The sequence below is a fragment of the Hemibagrus wyckioides genome, linkage group LG23 (assembly GCF_019097595.1).
Source record: "Hemibagrus wyckioides isolate EC202008001 linkage group LG23, SWU_Hwy_1.0, whole genome shotgun sequence".
In the NCBI taxonomy this organism is placed as follows: Eukaryota; Metazoa; Chordata; class Actinopteri; order Siluriformes; family Bagridae; genus Hemibagrus; species Hemibagrus wyckioides.
The window spans coordinates 911,029-929,853 of record NC_080732.1 but is presented as its reverse complement, the minus strand read 5'-3'; the positions used below and the strand labels follow the sequence as shown (position 1 = coordinate 929,853).

Below are 18,825 nucleotides of genomic sequence, written 5' to 3'. Positions count from 1 at the left end.
CTCTAGTTACCACAACCCCCTCCTACACATGGCACTAATTACAGCGTGTGTGAAAGACAGAGAACAATAGCATGAGCGAGAGAAGGAGATAAAGACGGAGGCGATCTGTCAGTGTTCTCCCCTCCTGTGTTTGTGTTCGGTTATTCCGACACATTCTCACACTGAGCTCTGTTTTATTCACTTATTTAATTATTTGATTTGTTTGTGAGTTCCTAATGGATAAAGTACAAAGAAAATTGGAGCGCACAACCCTGTCGCGAGTGTTCTGCGGCTCCGTGCTGGGGCTTTGATCTGGATTTTAATCTTTAATGAAATAACAAAAGCGGCGCTATGAGTGAGGACGATTGTTTAACATGAGCGCTCACTTTCCCTGTTAGTTTTACTGCATCGGATTTGAAGGTGGTGTTTAAATTGCTGTAAAAGTGTACACTCGATAATCTGAGCATTAACAATACTTCCATATTGCTGGGGTTCAAACCTTTTAAAACCACGTCTTTGTTACGTCTTTTCAGATATAGTCAGGGCACCAGGATGATGAGGGTGATAAAGATAAAGCTTCCATTCCAGCAACAAGGAAAAGTCCAGTTTAGTGGCCTTTTATTCCTGAGAGTGTTATAATGTTCGTTCAAAGGCAAGCTGTGATTTGAAATATTGCCGCCTGGACAACATCAGGGTTACATTTCTGTTATATTTTTCTGGGCCTGAAAAGAACATAATAACATTATTTTCTTTTGAAAAGTCCAGGAGGAGTATGTTTATACAGAGAAGGAGAAGAGGTGAGATCAGGGAAAGCGATCCGTTTTAGTTTCTATTGCAATTTGCCTCCAAGCCACTAGAGGGCTGCTACTTCAGGGGTTTGCAAAAGACTTGCAGGCAAAGAAATTTACTGTGTGCCCAGACCTCGGCAGGTTGGTTTTTCCTCATTACTAAGCGTCATGTTAGTTGAATAAATGTTTATTTTATTAGTCACTCAGAATTGCTGAGGAACTAGCGAAGCTAGATGGACGGAGAAATTTAGCTTGTGCTAGGGCAACTTTTCAAATTAGTAGCACACAAAATACATTACCATATTTTGAATAAATTCTAATGAGATTCTTTCTCGACCGGATTTCAAAATAAGTGACTCCTCATGAGGTCAGTTTGGAAAATGCTGTGTTATGTCTCCAGTTAAAACCTGTCGTGTGTGTTGTATAACAGAAGCATGGCTAGCAACAGTGAAGGTGTTTTACCTAGCATGATGAAAGGAATGCCGAGGTACGTGGAGTTGTATTTCCCTCCGGTGAGGTTAAAGATCCCGGCAGAGGTCAGGGTCGCGAGGCTGACGGTGACCAGTGCCAGGATTCCCAGCCAGGGTTTGGTGCGTACGCAGTCTCTCATAGAAGAGCAAAGCACAGCGAGCGAGAGGCAGGCGGCCAGGCTGAAGAGCAGCGGGCGTTCGGACACCCGACTCGTCCTCTGAAAGTCCTTCTGCAGTGAGGACGAGGTGAACGGGTAGAGCCCCAGCTCAGGATGTGCTGTGCCAAAATGCTCCAGCTCGCGGCAGAAGATCAGCTCCCAGCGAGCCGCCACCACCTCGTTCAACGCGCTGGAGACCTGCAGGTAGTAGGTGAGCTGGAGAGCACGGGCGGAGCGGACGCCTTCTCGACTGCCGCCCACCGTCTGCACCCCGCCGAGCTGGTGTCCGATATAGGCCTCTCGCCCGTCCTTGAGTCGCGTGATGGGGTAGCGCAGTGGCGGCACGGTCCGGTTGGAGACGCGAGCTGTTTGCATCTCCTCCAGAACTCGCAGGATGTCGTCTACGATGCAGTTCTTGCTATCGTCCAGCAAGCAGAGATGAGCAAAGGTATAGTTGTAGCCCAGCATGGGAACCTGCATGTGGGTGATGGTACTGTGAAGCTGAAGAGAAAGATACACGGTCACCTACTGTTTTATTCTGCTGTACATTTACATCCATCAGTAACATGACCACTCGTATAGCGGCTGTAACGTAAGTGAGAAGAGGAACTCATTAAATGCAGTGTAACGAGAAATGGATAAAAAAATCTCGATTTTTTAATAAATAACAGATGTAATTGTTGGTATATTGCTGTGGTGTGAGAGGAATAAAACACATGGAGACATGCTGGGATAAGTAACAGTAACACACAGTGTTTTAGTATTTAATTAACCTACACCCGTCAGCCAATCAGAAGCGAGGATTTTCCGTACCCGTGCTATACCGTGGAATTAGAGGCGGCCCGTGTGTAACAGATGCGTTTCCAACTGCTGAATACAAAGAGGCATATGTTGCCCAGCTGTCCACAAAGGCAATTAAAAAGACTGCTGTTCAGCTGACAGAGAAATTGCTGGTGTTGAGGCTGTGAGAGTGTGTGATTATATCAAGTCCTAAAAGCGTTTGCATACAACTGTCGAGACCTGCAGGGTCGCCGTTGCTAGGCAACAGGGAAGCATGGCGCGGCTCCAAGGACGTACACTTTTACTTCCTGTTTAAAATTTGTTTGATTAAATAGATATAGCGCAGGGACCACAAACAAACAAAATTATCACTAAATGTTGGAATGGATTCAAATCTTTTAAAGACGCTGGAGCCACTGAGAAATTCAGGAGGCGGTCATTTCTGAAGAGGGGCCCGCTTACTGACCCAGCAAGAAAGAGAATGAACAGTAGATGCATTAAGTTTGCATTAAGAGACTGAATGTGAATTGTGTGAGTTTCTGTCCTCTGTGTTTTTTCAGTTCTGAAACGTCTCCAGTGATAAAAACTGATAATAAAATTATTTGGAAACAAATTTAATTACAGATTGAAATGAAGCACTGCATCACACACTACATCCTGATACACCACCAGCTGGGGAAATAACTGATTCATTTCTGACTAAATGTTTTTCTACACTTAAAAACAAATGGTTCTTGTTCAGTGTGATGGTTCTATAAAGAACCTTTAACATCCATGGAACATCATCAGAATCACTGAGTGAGAATCACTGAGTCAGAGTCAGAGAGTCAGAATCACAGTGCCAGTCACAGAGTCAGAGTCACAAAGTCAGAATCACAGAGTTGGAATCACTGAGTCAGAATCACAGAGTCAGAGAGTCAGAGTCAGAATCAGAGTTGGAATCACTGAGTAAGAATCACAGAGTCAGAGTCACTTAGTCACAGAGTCAGAATCACAGAGTCAGAGTCAGAGAGTCAGAATCACAGAGTTGATTCTCTGAGTCAAGGCACAGAAAACTAAAGATACGACCTCAAACCTCTTACATCGATTCCACACTGAAACTGATTCACCTCAAGCATGAAAAGTGGATTTAGCTTCAGAGGGTTTCAGTAATTGGTTTTGAATTTGACTCTTCAGAATGAATCAGGTGTGAAATGCAGGTAAGATGTCAGAGATTCACATCGTTGATCCTTTAGTCATAAGAACAAAGAGTCATTCAGATCATCATGTTTTTGTCTGATTTGGAAAAGTGAAATGAACAGACAGTAAATGCTGAATATTCTCATGACAAGGCAGGCATTTCATCAACACAAACAACTTAAGATGGTCGTAACATTTATATTAAATATTTTTATATTTGGTAAATTTGTCCTTCCTGAATTGAATCGAGGTGTTAGAGGTCTTTAAAGGTTTCGAGGATCGGATTCATGTCGCTGACATGTTAAAGAGGAACTGGTCAATAACCTTTAGTGATTTCTGTCCCCACTTGTGGTCCAAGGAACACACAAAACGCCCTTCAACCTTCTTACCTTCAGGACGAGGTCAACGTGGTGAGGTTCGAGCACGCTGCCCATGCGCGAGGTCACGATCACGCGCCCGTATCTGCCCGGTGTCTGCAGGTCCGAGTAGAGCGTGTGTTTGGAGCGGTTAATGGGGAACAGGCTGTCCACCAGGTTGCCCTCGATCTTCGCCAGGCTGTGTTTAGGAGCTAGCAGATGCTCCACTTCCTCCTCGATGCGGTACCTGCTGAAACTGGCGCCGAGCAGCACAGAGAGGAGCACGGGCGCCGAGGCAAAGAACACCGGGTGGTTGGCGACGAAGTGGCCCAGCTTGTGGAAGGACGCCCGCAGCCCCTCTTGCACCGCTTGCCGCAACATCCTAGAGAACAAGCGGAGAAGGTGTGCAGGCGGCAGGCCTCTGCAAGCGCATGTGCACCATCATCATCATCATCATAAGGGGTCCCGAGCATCAACTTTCAGTTTCACACAACAGTCTCTGCAGTGAATATCATCCCAGCTGCCGGACTGGATGGAGCAGTGTTAATGTGTATGTGTGTGACCTGCTCCTGCACGTGAGCATCCAACGGTGTGAATCTAGGAGGCTGAGAAGACCGAGGAAAAAGTCTTGGAACTGTAGTTACGCAATATGCAGCTGTAACACGCCCCTGTTACACACACACACACACGCACACACACACAGAAGCACGCTGAGCCGGTGTCTATGCGGCATGCAGGCGCTTACAGCCACAGAAATCAAACTTGAGCGTCCTGGAAACTGCGCGTCATCTTCACTGCGTCCTGAGCAGAATGAGAAACACACCCCTCCATCCTCAATCATTCATTCCTCTGTTTTTTTTTTATCAGATGCGAGCTGAGAGACTTATTAAAGTTCCTCTCTTAAATGTGGGAACGAATCCATAAACCCCGGAGGTGCAAAGTGCTTTTTTTTTCATCCGAAACGGGGTGCGTATTTCCTCCAGGTGTGTGAGGCTGTTTTTCATCATGTCGAGCTGGTCTCCAGTGTCCGCTCGCTGTGACGCGCTGAAGGTGAACACACACCGGCACCAGGCTTCAGCAGCAGGAGAAGGAGCAGCAGGAGGAGGAAGAACAAGCGGTGATGGTGGTGGTGGTGGTGGTCCGGGCATCTCCGCTCTGTAGCCTACATAATCGCTCATTTGGAACTCGTGGATCCCGGTCAGATAGAACCGACTTCAGCGCGAGCGGAAGCGGATGTGGCGCTCCAACGATGGCGAACTGACTGAGACGTTCATAATGAAGATGAGAAGTGAAGCAGCCTGTCTCCGCCTTTATAGGGGCTAGTGCACAGATATAACGTGTGCGCGCATTCTCTCTCTCTCTCTCTCTCTCTCTCTCTCTCTCTCTCATCAGAGCCGCGGGCTGCAGGAGAGAAGCTTAGCAACTAAATGCTTCATTTCCAACAGGTAGGTGTCATGTACACTCTCAGGGAATAAAGACATCTTTTCTTTTTTTTTTTTTTCTTTTCCTGCGGACATCCCATCAACCCTTTCAGATTTTTTGTTCCAATTTCCGATATTTAGTTTTCGTGTCTGTGTATTTATGTATAAATTATTTAAAAAAAATAAATAAATACAGATTTGTAATATTATTATTAAAAATAATTATAATAAAATTATTATAAATTTTTAAGGATTAGGAAAATCAGAGGAAAAAACATTAAACATTAGATATTAATAAAAACACCGACTTTCTATATTTTTTTTTTATAAACAAATAGGTCAATTTTTTATTTAATTTTTGATGAGAAAGATTTTCAGACTGTTGTTTGAAGCCTCTGAAAAAGAAAGAAAGAAAGAAAATGAACAGAACTTAAGAAAACAATTTATGTTAAATTACAATAACGTTATTTACATCATGTATTTTACAAAAAAAACATCTTAAATTGTCTCTCCATCAGTGTGGACACTGTACACGAAAAGGTTCTAATTGTTTTTATAGTTCCTGCTTTATCTTGGACAAATCAGGAGTCAGGAATCTCAGGAACCCTTGAACACTGGAGGTGTACCGAACATACACACACATCCATACACACATTCACACCTAGGGGGCACTTAAGAGTCTCCAGTCGACACACTGGCATGTTTTTGGGATTTGGGAGGAAACCGCAGAACCTGGAGAAACCCACACAAAGACTAGAAGAATGTGTGAAACTCCAGACTGACCGTCATGTGAGCTCAGGGTCGAACCCGAGACTCTGGAGCTGTGAAGCGGTAACCTGCTGCCTGATAATAACTTTAATTAATGAATTACTTAATCTCAGTGGTTGTTGTCTAAACTGTGGGCACATGTATGTTAGCAGATGGATTTTATTTGCATCCCACATGACTACTACTTGTCTTTTTTGCCTAATTTTTTTCTCCATTTGTATGGAGTTAGAAATGATCAGGGTTCCTCTGGGTTCTCTGGTTTCCTCCCACCTGCCAGAAACATGTGGGTGATGAAGCTGCGAGTCTAAACTGCAGTAACCTGAGCTCAGGATCGAAGTAGGAAGGCGTGAGGCATCCAATCACATCTACGATCACGTGACACAGTTACCAGTTCATAACGAACCAGCTCATTATTAGAGATAATTACTTAATTGGGTGAAATCAGTTGAAATGTTGAGCGTCTCCTCACAGGATCACAGCAGTGGAGTTCAGTACTGAGTCATGTACTGAGACGAGGTTATACGGTTAAACGTTTCAGGATCCCACGGTGCGTGTCTAATGGCTCGGCCGGTAGGCAGTTGGCCTGGTGGGAGCGAGGAGACTCCATCATGCGTGACTAACGACGGCCTCACTGCCGGCCTTCCTCTCTACACACACTCCACACACAGTTTCTATCTGTAAACACAGACATTAATGAGCGAGTGCTTTTGTCATCAGCGTGCAATCAGACGCCGTCACGTCCGATAGGAATGCTCTCCGAAACACTTCCCCCCGCCCTGACCTTTGACCCGCATATATGACGTAACTTACACGGAGCTATCGTCATGGAAACCGTTTCCTTTGCTTTTCTGCAGTGTGGCTTCGTCATTCCAGTCCAGCAAACTGACAAAAAGAAAAGGTTTCCATGGTAACCTGCAAGTTTCAGGTGCTAGGAACTCAATCGATGTGCGCTTTTCCTTTGGTCTTTATTGTTTCGTGTCTTCCGCATCGCTAAATCATGAGATTTTAGCTGTGACGTGGGAAAGATTTTTACTCAGGTGCATTCAGAATAACGTAAATAAGATGATGTGTGCAGAAAAAGCTTCCTGTGTCACTGATTATCTATACATCTAAATGCATTTAAATTCACATTTTAGAGTTTAATATAAATTTTGAGGATCCTGATACTGACTTGCAAGGCTCATTTATTCAGAAATAAAAATAATTCTGTTAATTAATTGCACTATATTTTAAAATATAGAGTATATGTAATGGATAAAACACTTCATTAATGACATGTCTATTTATTTTTATCTATTTAAAGTTACGTTTAATCTTCTGAAACATCCATGGAGCTAGTTTATGTAGAAGACCCTGTACAAAAAAAGTAGCTTCCTCTTCTCCCTGATATTAATTTAATGATATTTTATTTATTTTTCTTTAATACGACTCTATCGATCAGTCTTCCTCAGGGTCCTCAGTGTTCATAAATAAAAGATTATTATTATTTTTTTTATGCACAGCCTGGTTGAATTCTTGAATCTGACTGGTCAGATTATGATGGACAGGTTTCGATTAATGCTCTGGTGCTAATAGAGTACCTTATGGTTTCTATAGCAACTGATAGAATAATAAACAATATCAGCTCTGTTATAACCAAACATCTTAATACATGACACTACAGAGTTTTATAACATTCTTTAATTTAACATTTGATTCTTTTTTCTTCTTTTTTGTCTTTTTCTTAAAGGTCACTGATTCAGATATTGAGCCTCTTCCTGCTGTCCCTGCAGTGACCCGAGCTTCGTGACTTCATCACTTTATTAGAGTCCATCAGTTCGGCCAAAATCTCCAGGTAGTGAAGGATTAAAAATGGCAGCAAAGAAGAAACGGAGACAAAACTGAAACGAGAAGAAAAGAGCAACGTAACGCTGGATGAAGAGGAAACACGCGATATCCTGAGTCACGGATCACACTGGGCTCGAGCTCGGCAGGGTGAAACTCACCACATGCTCCGGGGAAGACAACATATTTCTCAATGAGTCACACACACACACACACACACACACACACACTAAAGTGACAAAATTACATTCCACACCTGTCTCTATCTCAGCCTTGCTTTATTTTAAAAATGTAAAAAATCTCTTATTCCTTCCTCTGTGCCTCTCCTTGAGTGAAACCGGGACTCTCTCCCTCTGTCCCCCTCTCATTCTCTCTCTCTCTCTCTCTCTCTCTCTCTCTCTCTCTCTCTCTCTCTCTCTGTATCTGTACCTCTCTCTCTCTCTCTCTCTCTCTCTCACCCCCCGGACAGCACACAGTATCTTCAGAATGAAAAAGCAGACACTTCAGGTGAGTCTTTTTTCAGACAGAAAGCTGAACTCTAACTGATAATATATAGGACTGTGGTTGTAAGATGTTTCTTCAGCTGCATCATAATGACATCTTAGGTACACACACACACACACACACAATATAATATTTTTCATGACACACTGATTACTAATTCTCAGTCCAGGCAGGTAAAACATTCCTCAGCAGCAGTAAAACATCAGGACTTTTCTGTAGCTGCTTCACTTCAACAACACAGAGACAGGAAGTCCAGATGTAGCTCCAGATCCTTAATGAACAAACCAAAATACACAGTAGAAATACGAGCCTCATCATCATCTGCTCATCGACTGCTGTTCTGTTCACGCTGATATATGACGTATTATTAATATCTTTTTATATTCCATCATTGTCGGGATGTAACAGCCCAAGAGCATCATGGGTATTCATTAACAAACCATAAATAATGATTAAAATCATAAGAAAACACATTTTCTGTACGAATAGACGAGTCAAAAACAGCCTAAATAAACACATTATTATTGTTTTGTTGAAAAATATTTCCTAGAAGTAGAAAAGAGTATTTCATTTTTATTTTATTTCTAACAAATATGTTTTATATTCACACTGAGTCATTTCCTGTCTTTTTAACTTGTATGTGAGGTAGAATTAAAGCTGTGTGTGTGTGTGTGTGTGTTAATAAAGTTAGGAATTGAACTGAAGGGATTAAAACATCTCTGTGAAACACAGAGCCAATAAACACTAGAGTGTCTCTCATTATGTTTTAATTACGACTCATATGGATTATAAATATGATGCTTGATATCATTGTGTGTGTGTGTGTGTGTGTGTGTGTGTGTGTAGGCTTGTCCTCTTTGTCCTCTCTTCTGGGATTGATGACACAGTGCCAACATTTCCGGCTTAACTCGTATCCTGTCTTTTCTCGTCACAGGAAGTCCTGATTATGTGCCTCCATGCAGAGAACCCTGACCGCTCAGGTATTAACGGAACCTTCCCAAAGAAATCCTTGCGCTGGAGCACTCGAAACCTTTCCCTTCACCGCAGCCTTCATTTGAATAAGTCATTCCCAAGCTATTTGAGGATTCTTTAATTCTCTGTGTTAATGTGATGCAGGAAAAATGAGCCGGATGACGTCCCACTGTCCCCCGAGGGACGGAAAATAGCAACGAACGAGCAGAACGCAATTAAAGATTAATTAGTTAATTAGCATGAGAACCGACAGTGCAGGAGTTTTATGGGAAGGTGAGAATGTACAGTTAAAACTTAAAATAGAGAAACGGAGACGAGGAACTGTAAAGACGCCAAATCTATAATCCATCAATGAACAAATTCATTATCTAACATCGTTAATTCAATAATTAGTGAATTTATTCATTTCTCATCATGCTACATGTCAAGTTTGACGTACTGTATGCTAACAAACTCTATTTTGAAAATGATCAGCTTTACTAAATTGGAAAAGGAAAGGTATAAGGAAAAAGTCTTTGGATCATGTTTTTTTTCACACACAATTTATTTATTTCCATGTGAGTTTTTTTTAAACCCGTGATTCGTTGTTCACGTGGAAGACGTGGGTTTATTTATCACGTGATGTACTTAACACTAGCTTCTTCTGTGGATTGTGAGATATTTAAGACTTCTTTATCTTCCAGACAAAGCGGAAAAGGTAGGTATAGTCTGTGAATGGAATTCTTCCCTCTGATTGGACGAGACATCTGTCACTCAGGATCTACAGGAAGTAGGAAATTGTGTTGAGTTCTGCCTTCACTTTAAACCGTTTTTTTTTCCAGTAGTGCAACTTTAAATCTTTTAAAGAAAATAACAAACATATATATTTATATTTATAAGAAAATGGAGTTCATTCAGCTCTACTGTGAGGAAGGACGTTGATATGGTCAGTGTGATGTTGGAGATACTGATAGTGTATCATGGAGTAAAGATTAGTTTGCGATCTCTAAAAACACACCTGAAGAACACAGGGATGTTCAGAAGACCAAACTATTCCAGATTAAAGGATGTAAGGAGCGCTATAAGACTTTCTACTGCTGCAGCTACTGCTGGACTTCCTGTAGATCCTGAGTGACCCATGTCTCATCCAATCAGAGGGAAGAATTCCATTCACACACTATACCTACCTTTATTCCGCTTTGTGTGAATTCTCAGTGTGTTACAGGATTTGTTGTTGTGTTTAGCGCTTCTCGGCCACCGTACACATTAAACGTGTTAAAACCTCACAGCTTCTCACTTCACCTTATTTAAAGCGACTGTTTAGACTTTCACTCTTCAGTGATGGACAGATCCTGAGTTAAATACCACCTCTTTTTTCATTTAGAAAAAGTTTCTTTTTTCCACAAATATTTTTCACCAATTCATTCTTTTTTGTTTAAACACAACCAAATCTATTCTTAGTTCAAGATAGAAATTGTTTCTAGACTCCACTGATGGTCGTGTGTGTGTGTGTGTGTACGTGTGTGTGTACGTGTGTGTGTCTGTTAAATATAAGAGCGATGCATAAGACCAAACTGGCCGTATCTTAGCAACAGCAGGATTAGTCCAGTACTACACGAGTCCCTGTAACGCAGGAGCATTCAGCTATAAACAAAACAACGCTGCTGTTCTACAGAATGAATCACCTGACCACTGACCAGTGTCCAGAACTCAGTAGCTCTGTGGTGGAAAACTACACAGATTTTTGGTAGACATCAGTGAGCTTGGACGTAGACGAGACTTCTCTCTCTTCTGGTGAATCCACTCCATACGATTCGCTTCTTTCAGTCCACTGAGAATTTCTCCTGACCCTTTCAGCTTCTGTTTAATTTTTACACTCAGTCATGTGTGTGTTTTTTTCTAATTCTTTATTTCTTGCTCTGTCTCCTGAAGAACTTCACAAAGTTTTGATTGAAAGCTGTGTGCAGGTCAGAGATCAGCAGGTTCTAAAGCAGCAGTGAAGCTCTTTTGTTGAAATGAGTCACAGCATGACGTACAATCACACACCTACACACACACACACACACACACACACACACACACACACACAAGCTTTTTTATGCAGAAGAAATGCATGTCTTCAGTCAGTGTCCTTGGCCATGAGGGTGTTAGTGAATGGTGTAGAAATAAAAGAATGTCAGAGAAATCACTCTCTCCCTCTCTCTCTCTCCCTCTCTCTCTCTCTCTCTCTCTCTCTCTCCCTCTCTCTCTCCCTCTCTCTCTCTCTGTCTTTTCCCCTCTGATTCACTGACTTCAACACTGATTCACTCTCTCATGATTCACTAAATAGTCTTTGTAGTCATTGACTTGTAGTTACTGACTCCCTGACTCAGTGATTCTGTATTAGACTGACTCCCTGACTCATTGATTCTGTATTAGACTGACTCCCTGACTCATTGATTCTGTATTAGACTGACTCCCTGACTCATTGATTCTGTATTAGACTGACTCCCTGACTCAGTGATTCTGTATTAGACTGACTCCCTGACTCATTGATTCTGTATTAGACTGACTCCCTGACTCAGTGATTCTGTATTAGACTGACTCCCTGACTCATTGATTCTGTATTAGACTGACTCCCTGACTTATTGATTCTGTATTAGACTGACTCCCTGGCTCACAGACAGGAATTGCTGATTAGTCACTGCTTCAGTGAATCAGGATTCACTGATTCAGATTCATATACTGACTCCCTGATTCAGGATTCACATTAAAATAAACAGTGAGTCAGTGAATCAGGATCTGTTGAATCATTCGCTGAGTTCAGGGAGATATTAATTCATTTAGTGAATCCTGAGTCACTGTATGATGAGTGGATCCAGTCAGAGAGAGAGAGAGAGAGAGAGATCTTCCTGATTCACTGACTTAAACATTGATACACTTATTTTCTGTCTCATTCTATGTCTCTCTCTCTCTCTCTCTCTCTCTCTGTAAAGAAAGAAGTATGATATATCGCTCACTGCTGCATTGAAAAATAAAGTGAGTGTGGTTTTTATTTCTCTACAGCAGGTAAGACGTGATTCTGACTCTCTACATGGATGAGATTGTTTATCTTGGTGAAAGAAGATGGCTGTTTTCTGGATGAAGGTCAGCAGTGAATCTTTCTTTCAGCCTGAACCTTCATCTGTCAGTTTTTACGAGGCTTTAAATGACATGACCAGGCTGCCTGAGTCCAGCTAATGCAACATGCTTTTAGCAGACAAACCATGATGGATGAAGAAATCTAGTTACAAGCTGTCTGTCTCTCTCTCTCTCTCTCTCTCTCTCTCTCTCTCTTCTATATCTCTCTTCTCTATCTCTCTCCTTTTCTCTCTCTCTTTCTCTCTCTCTCTCTCCTTTTCCTCTCTCTCTCTCTTCTCTCTCTCCTTTTCCTCTCTCTTTCTCTCTCTCTCTTCTCTCTCTCTCTCCTTTTCCTCTCTCTTTCTCTCTCTCTCTCTCTCTCTCTCTTCTCTATCTCTCTCTCTTTCTCTCTCTCTTCTCTCCTTTTCCTCTCTCTTTCTCTCTCTCTCTCTCTCTCTTCTCTCCTTTTCCTCTCTCTTTCTCTCTCTCTCTCTCTCTCTCTCTCTCTCTCTCTCCGTCTCTCTCTCTCTCTCTCTCTCTCTCTCTCTCTCTCTCTGCTGCAGAACCCGAGACGCTCCACTGCCTCTTCACTTTCTCATCTGGGGAAACAAAAAGGTGTGTGTGTGTGTGTGTTTGAACAACTTTCTTTATGTGTGTGTTTATTATGTGTGTGTGTGTGTGTGTGTGTGTTTCCCCATGCTCTGTCATGCTAGTATCAGTACAGCGTTTGCTCACTAATTCTGACACCAGCTGCTCCAATGTGATTAAAGTGTTTATTTCAGTTTCTCAGTCTGAGGAGAAGATGAATGAGGTCTATATCAGGGAACAGACCACACACACACACACAGACACACACACACACACACACATGGGTGTCGCTAGGCCATTTTTAGGGGGGCATATATTATTGCACAGAGTTTTATTTGGTAACATGTTCAGAAATGTCGTTGTGAATGCTTCGCTTTACACTTTTTAGCCATGTAAATTTTCCGGATATCTCCGGCGTGGATCTTCACCGGCTTCTTCCCCACGTTGACTCGTAACTCCTTTGGCATCTCCATCACTGTCTGACCAGACATCTGCATGTGAACCACGGTCATTACCACATCCATGTCCAGCACAAAGCAACCTTATGTATGTTCTCCTGTCAGGTGCCATGATGAGGAGATCATCAGTCTTATTCACTTCACCGGTCACTGCTCACAGTGATATGGCTGACTGGTGTATATTATATGAGGAAAAAACCCAGCAGTCCATGTTTGATGCTGCTGCTAATTTGATTGAGAAGAGTTAGGCTCAATATTGTCACAACACTGTTCAGTGTGTGTCTGTCTGTCACTAACTGAAACCCCTAAACCTCACCCTGCAAAAGGTCTAAAATCACCACATACACCTCTTTATAGAGACTGAATATGGAAGAGGAAACTCAACTAATAAAATAAGTGGAAATCTGACAGTTCCCTACGTAAGATATGTGTCTCCCACAGCTATTTGATTACAAAGAGATTTTTATTAATAGAAAAAAAAACCATTACTGCAAGACACTGGCATTTATTTATGAAACAAGTCTTCATCTGATTAAATATGAATTTACGTTGGCATACTTTACAAATCCAAAAATATAGTCTTTGAATGATGTTAGACTCCAACACTCCATCAATAACACTGTATCAGTAACACTGCATCAGTAACACTATCAGTAACACTGTATCAGTAACACTGCATCAGTAACACTATCAGTAACACTGTATCAGTAACACTGTATCAATAACACTGCATCAATAACACTGCATCAGTAACACTGCATCAATAACACTGTATCAGTAACACTGTATCAGTAACACTGCATCAATAACACTGTATCAATAACACTGTATCAATAACACTGTATCAGTAACACTATCAGCAACACTGCATCAATAACACTGCATCAGTAACACTGCATCAGTAACAGTGCATCAGTAACACTGTATCAATAACACTGCATCAGTAACACTGCATCAGTAACACTGCATCAATAACACTGTATCAGTAACACTGCATCAATAACACTGTATCAGTAACACTGCATCAATAACACTGCATCAATAACACTGCATCAGTAACACTGCATCAGTAACACTGCATCAATAACACTGTATCAGTAACACTGTATCAGTAACACTGCATCAATAACACTGTATCAATAACACTGTATCAATAACACTGCATCAGTAACACTGCATCAGTAACACTGCATCAGTAACACTGTATCAGTAACACTGCATCAGTAACACTGCATCAGTAACACTGCATCAGTAACACTGCATCAGTAACACTGCATCAGTAACACTGCATCAGTAACACTGCATCAATAACACTGTATCAGTAACACTGCATCAGTAACACTGCATCAATAACACTGCATCAGTAACACTGTATCAGTAACACTGCATCAGTAACACTGCATCAATAACACTGTATCAGTAACACTGCATCAGTAACACTGCATCAGTAACACTGCATCAGTAACACTGTATCAGTAACACTGCATCAGTAACACTGCATCAGTAACACTGCATCAATAACACTGCATCAGTAACACTGCATCAGTAACACTGCATCAATAACACTGCATCAGTAACACTGCATCAGTAACACTGCATCAGTAACACTGCATCAGTAACACTGTATCAGTAACACTGCATCAGTAACACTGCATCAGTAACACTGCATCAGTAACACTGCATCAATAACACTGCATCAGTAACACTGCATCAGTAACACTGCATCAATAACACTGCATCAGTAACACTGCATCAGTAACACTGCATCAATAACACTGCATCAGTAACACTGTATCAGTAACACTGCATCAATAACACTGCATCAGTAACACTGTATCAGTAACACTGCATCAGTAACACTGCATCAATAACACTGCATCAGTAACACTGTATCAGTAACACTGCATCAGTAACACTGCATCAATAACACTGCATCAGTAACACTGCATCAGTAACACTGTATCAGTAACACTGCATCAGTAACACTGCATCAATAACACTGCATCAGTAACACTGCATCAGTAACACTGCATCAATAACACTGCATCAGTAACACTGCATCAGTAACACTGCATCAATAACACTGCATCAGTAACACTGCATCAGTAACACTGCATCAGTAACACTGCATCAATAACACTGCATCAATAACACTGCTTCAGTAACACTGCATCAATAACACTGCATCAGTAACACTGCATCAGTAACACTGCATCAATAACACTGTATCAGTAACATTGCATCAATAACACTGTATCAGTAACACTGCATCAGTAACACTGTATCAGTAACACTGCATCAGTAACACTGCATCAATAACACTGCATCAGTAACACTGCATCAGTAACACTGCATCAATAACACTGCATCAGTAACACTGCATCAGTAACACTGCATCAATAACACTGCATCAGTAACACTGCATCAATAACACTGCATCAGTAACACTGCATCAGTAACACTGCATCAGTAACACTGCATCAATAACACTGCATCAATAACACTGCATCAGTAACAATGCATCAGTAACACTGCATCAGTAACACTGCATCAGTAACACTGCATCAATAACACTGCATCAATAACACTGCATCAGTAACAATGCATCAGTAACACTGCATCAGTAACACTGCATCAGTAACACTGCATCAGTAACACTGTATCAGTAACACTGCATCAGTAACACTGCATCAATAACACTGCATCAATAACACTGCATCAGTAACACTGTATCAGTAACACTGTATCAGTAACACTGCATCAATAACACTGCATCAGTAACACTGTATCAGTAACACTGCATCAGTAACACTGCATCAATAACACTGCATCAGTAACACTGTATCAGTAACACTGTATCAGTAACACTGCATCAATAACACTGCATCAGTAACACTGTATCAGTAACACTGCATCAGTAACACTGCATCAATAACACTGCATCAGTAACACTGTATCAGTAACACTGCATCAGTAACACTGCATCAATAACACTGCATCAGTAACACTGCATCAGTAACACTGTATCAGTAACACTGCATCAGTAACACTGCATCAATAACACTGCATCAGTAACACTGCATCAGTAACACTGCATCAATAACACTGCATCAGTAACACTGCATCAGTAACACTGCATCAATAACACTGCATCAGTAACACTGCATCAGTAACACTGCATCAGTAACACTGCATCAATAACACTGCATCAATAACACTGCTTCAGTAACACTGCATCAATAACACTGCATCAGTAACACTGCATCAGTAACACTGCATCAATAACACTGTATCAGTAACATTGCATCAATAACACTGTATCAGTAACACTGCATCAGTAACACTGTATCAGTAACACTGCATCAGTAACACTGCATCAATAACACTGCATCAGTAACACTGCATCAGTAACACTGCATCAATAACACTGCATCAGTAACACTGCATCAGTAACACTGCATCAATAACACTGCATCAGTAACACTGCATCAATAACACTGCATCAGTAACACTGCATCAGTAACACTGCATCAGTAACACTGCATCAATAACACTGCATCAATAACACTGCATCAGTAACAATGCATCAGTAACACTGCATCAGTAACACTGCATCAGTAACACTGCATCAATAACACTGCATCAATAACACTGCATCAGTAACAATGCATCAGTAACACTGCATCAGTAACACTGCATCAGTAACACTGCATCAGTAACACTGCATCAGTAACACTGTATCAGTAACACTGCATCAGTAACACTGCATCAATAACACTGCATCAATAACACTGTATCAGTAACACTGCATCAATAACACTGCATCAGTAACACTGCATCAGTAACACTGTATCAGTAACACTGTATCAGTAACACTGTATCAATAACACTGCATCAGTAACAATGCATCAGTAACACTGCATCAGTAACACTGCATCAGTAACACTGCATCAGTAACACTGCATCAATAACACTGCATCAATAACACTGCATCAGTAACAATGCATCAGTAACACTGCATCAGTAACACTGCATCAGTAACACTGCATCAATAACACTGCATCAATAACACTGTATCAGTAACACTGCATCAGTAACACTGCATCAGTAACACTGTATCAGTAACACTGCATCAATAACACTGCATCAATAACACTGTATCAGTAACACTGCATCAATAACACTGCATCAGTAACACTGCATCAGTAACACTGTATCAGTAACACTGTATCAATAACACTGCATCAGTAACACTGCATCAGTAACACTGCATCAGTAACACTGCATCAATAACACTGCATCAGTAACACTGCATCAATAACACTGCATCAGTAACACTGCATCAATAACACTGTATCAGTAACACTGCATCAGTAACACTGCATCAATAACACTGTATCAGTAACACTGCATCAGTGCATCATTTATTACACATGCCTGAAAACAGCATTTTACAGCAGTCAAGAAAGTTTTTTTTTTTGGGTGCTAACAACAAACATCTCTTGTGTTAGCATACATCAGATTATGTTTTATTACACTGTGTGGCAATACAATTGATTAAACTGATCATATTTTAACCAACTTGTTAAATTTGTTAGTGATAGAGCCTATAACAGCTGTAGGCGTCAATAGGCCATTTTAGGGGGGCTTTAGCGATTCTCCATAAACTCTACACAAATTGGTGATCTCCTCAGTCCCCTTTAAACTTCATATGAAAATAGCGGCTGACTTTCAGCTTCTCCCCATCTTTCAGCGCGTTCTTCAATCCACAGACCGCGGTGTCACAGAGCGAGGATCAGAGGACAAGTGTGTGTGTGTGTGTGTGTGTTTGATCAGGAAGATAGAGGGTTATAAAGGGTTATAAAAGGTTATAGAGGGTTATAAAGGGTTATAGACTCTCAGGAGAGCTACAGGTTCTTGGTGAGGTGTTGAAAAGTGTCTGGAAAGTAAACGGCACTTCCTCTCTTCACTCCTTCCTCAGTCATGAATTATTGACCCTTATTGATGAGTGTATTATTGATGAGCAGCCTGTAGGGAGGAAATAGCCACAAGTCTGAGAGCTCTGGAGAAAAAACACACTCATTTTTAGCCTCAGACGGATATAACGACTCGTTCCTTCATTCCATGAATTTCCAATATTTTCATCTTTATTTATTAAAATGATCGTTAGGATTCTGATTTCGGTTTGCGTCTCGACGTTTTGTTCCTTCTAAAGTTTTCAAAACTCATTTGTTTTGCAGAGCAGGAGTCTGAGCCTCCAGAGTTTTGTCTTCCTACTTTTGATGATAAAAGTGTTATGAAAATATTATTTACACTTTTCTACAGAATGGGTGAAAGTGATTATTGAAAAGAAATCTGTGATTATTATTTTTAATTTTATATTATTTAAAATAAATAAATATATATATATATTTATATATATATATATATATATATATATATATATATATATATATATATATATATATATATATATATATTTATATATTATATCATATATTA

At 40.9% G+C, this 18,825-nt stretch overlaps 1 protein-coding gene and 1 long non-coding RNA gene across 4 annotated transcripts in view; one reads left to right on the top strand and one right to left on the bottom strand.

Annotated features, from left to right (window-relative positions):
* Positions 1–4,426, bottom strand: part of ptchd1 (patched domain containing 1) — a 14,802-nt gene extending 10,376 nt beyond the window's left edge. Inside the window, exons 1-2 of the mRNA XM_058377116.1 lie at positions 3,744–4,426; positions 1,230–1,896 (exon numbers count right to left, since the gene is read on the bottom strand). Coding sequence (XP_058233099.1) covers positions 1,230–1,896; positions 3,744–4,091 — 1,015 coding nt within the window. The 5' untranslated portion in view covers positions 4,092–4,426. The remainder of the gene's footprint in view (positions 1–1,229; positions 1,897–3,743) is intronic.
* Positions 4,427–5,024: 598 nt separating this feature from the next.
* On the top strand, positions 5,025–18,675 carry LOC131344666 (uncharacterized). 3 transcript variants are annotated; one of them, XR_009203356.1, is made up of 6 exons: positions 5,025–5,155; positions 7,629–8,230; positions 9,162–9,207; positions 12,224–12,304; positions 12,841–12,892; positions 18,077–18,675. It is a non-coding gene; the product is annotated as an uncharacterized LOC131344666 (long non-coding RNA). The 3 variants fall into 3 exon arrangements; XR_009203354.1 differs by lacking the exon at positions 18,077–18,675 and adding an exon at positions 13,254–14,129; XR_009203355.1 differs by lacking the exon at positions 18,077–18,675 and adding an exon at positions 13,254–14,129 and having other exon boundaries at positions 9,074–9,207.
* The last annotated feature ends 150 nt before the right edge of the window (positions 18,676–18,825 follow it).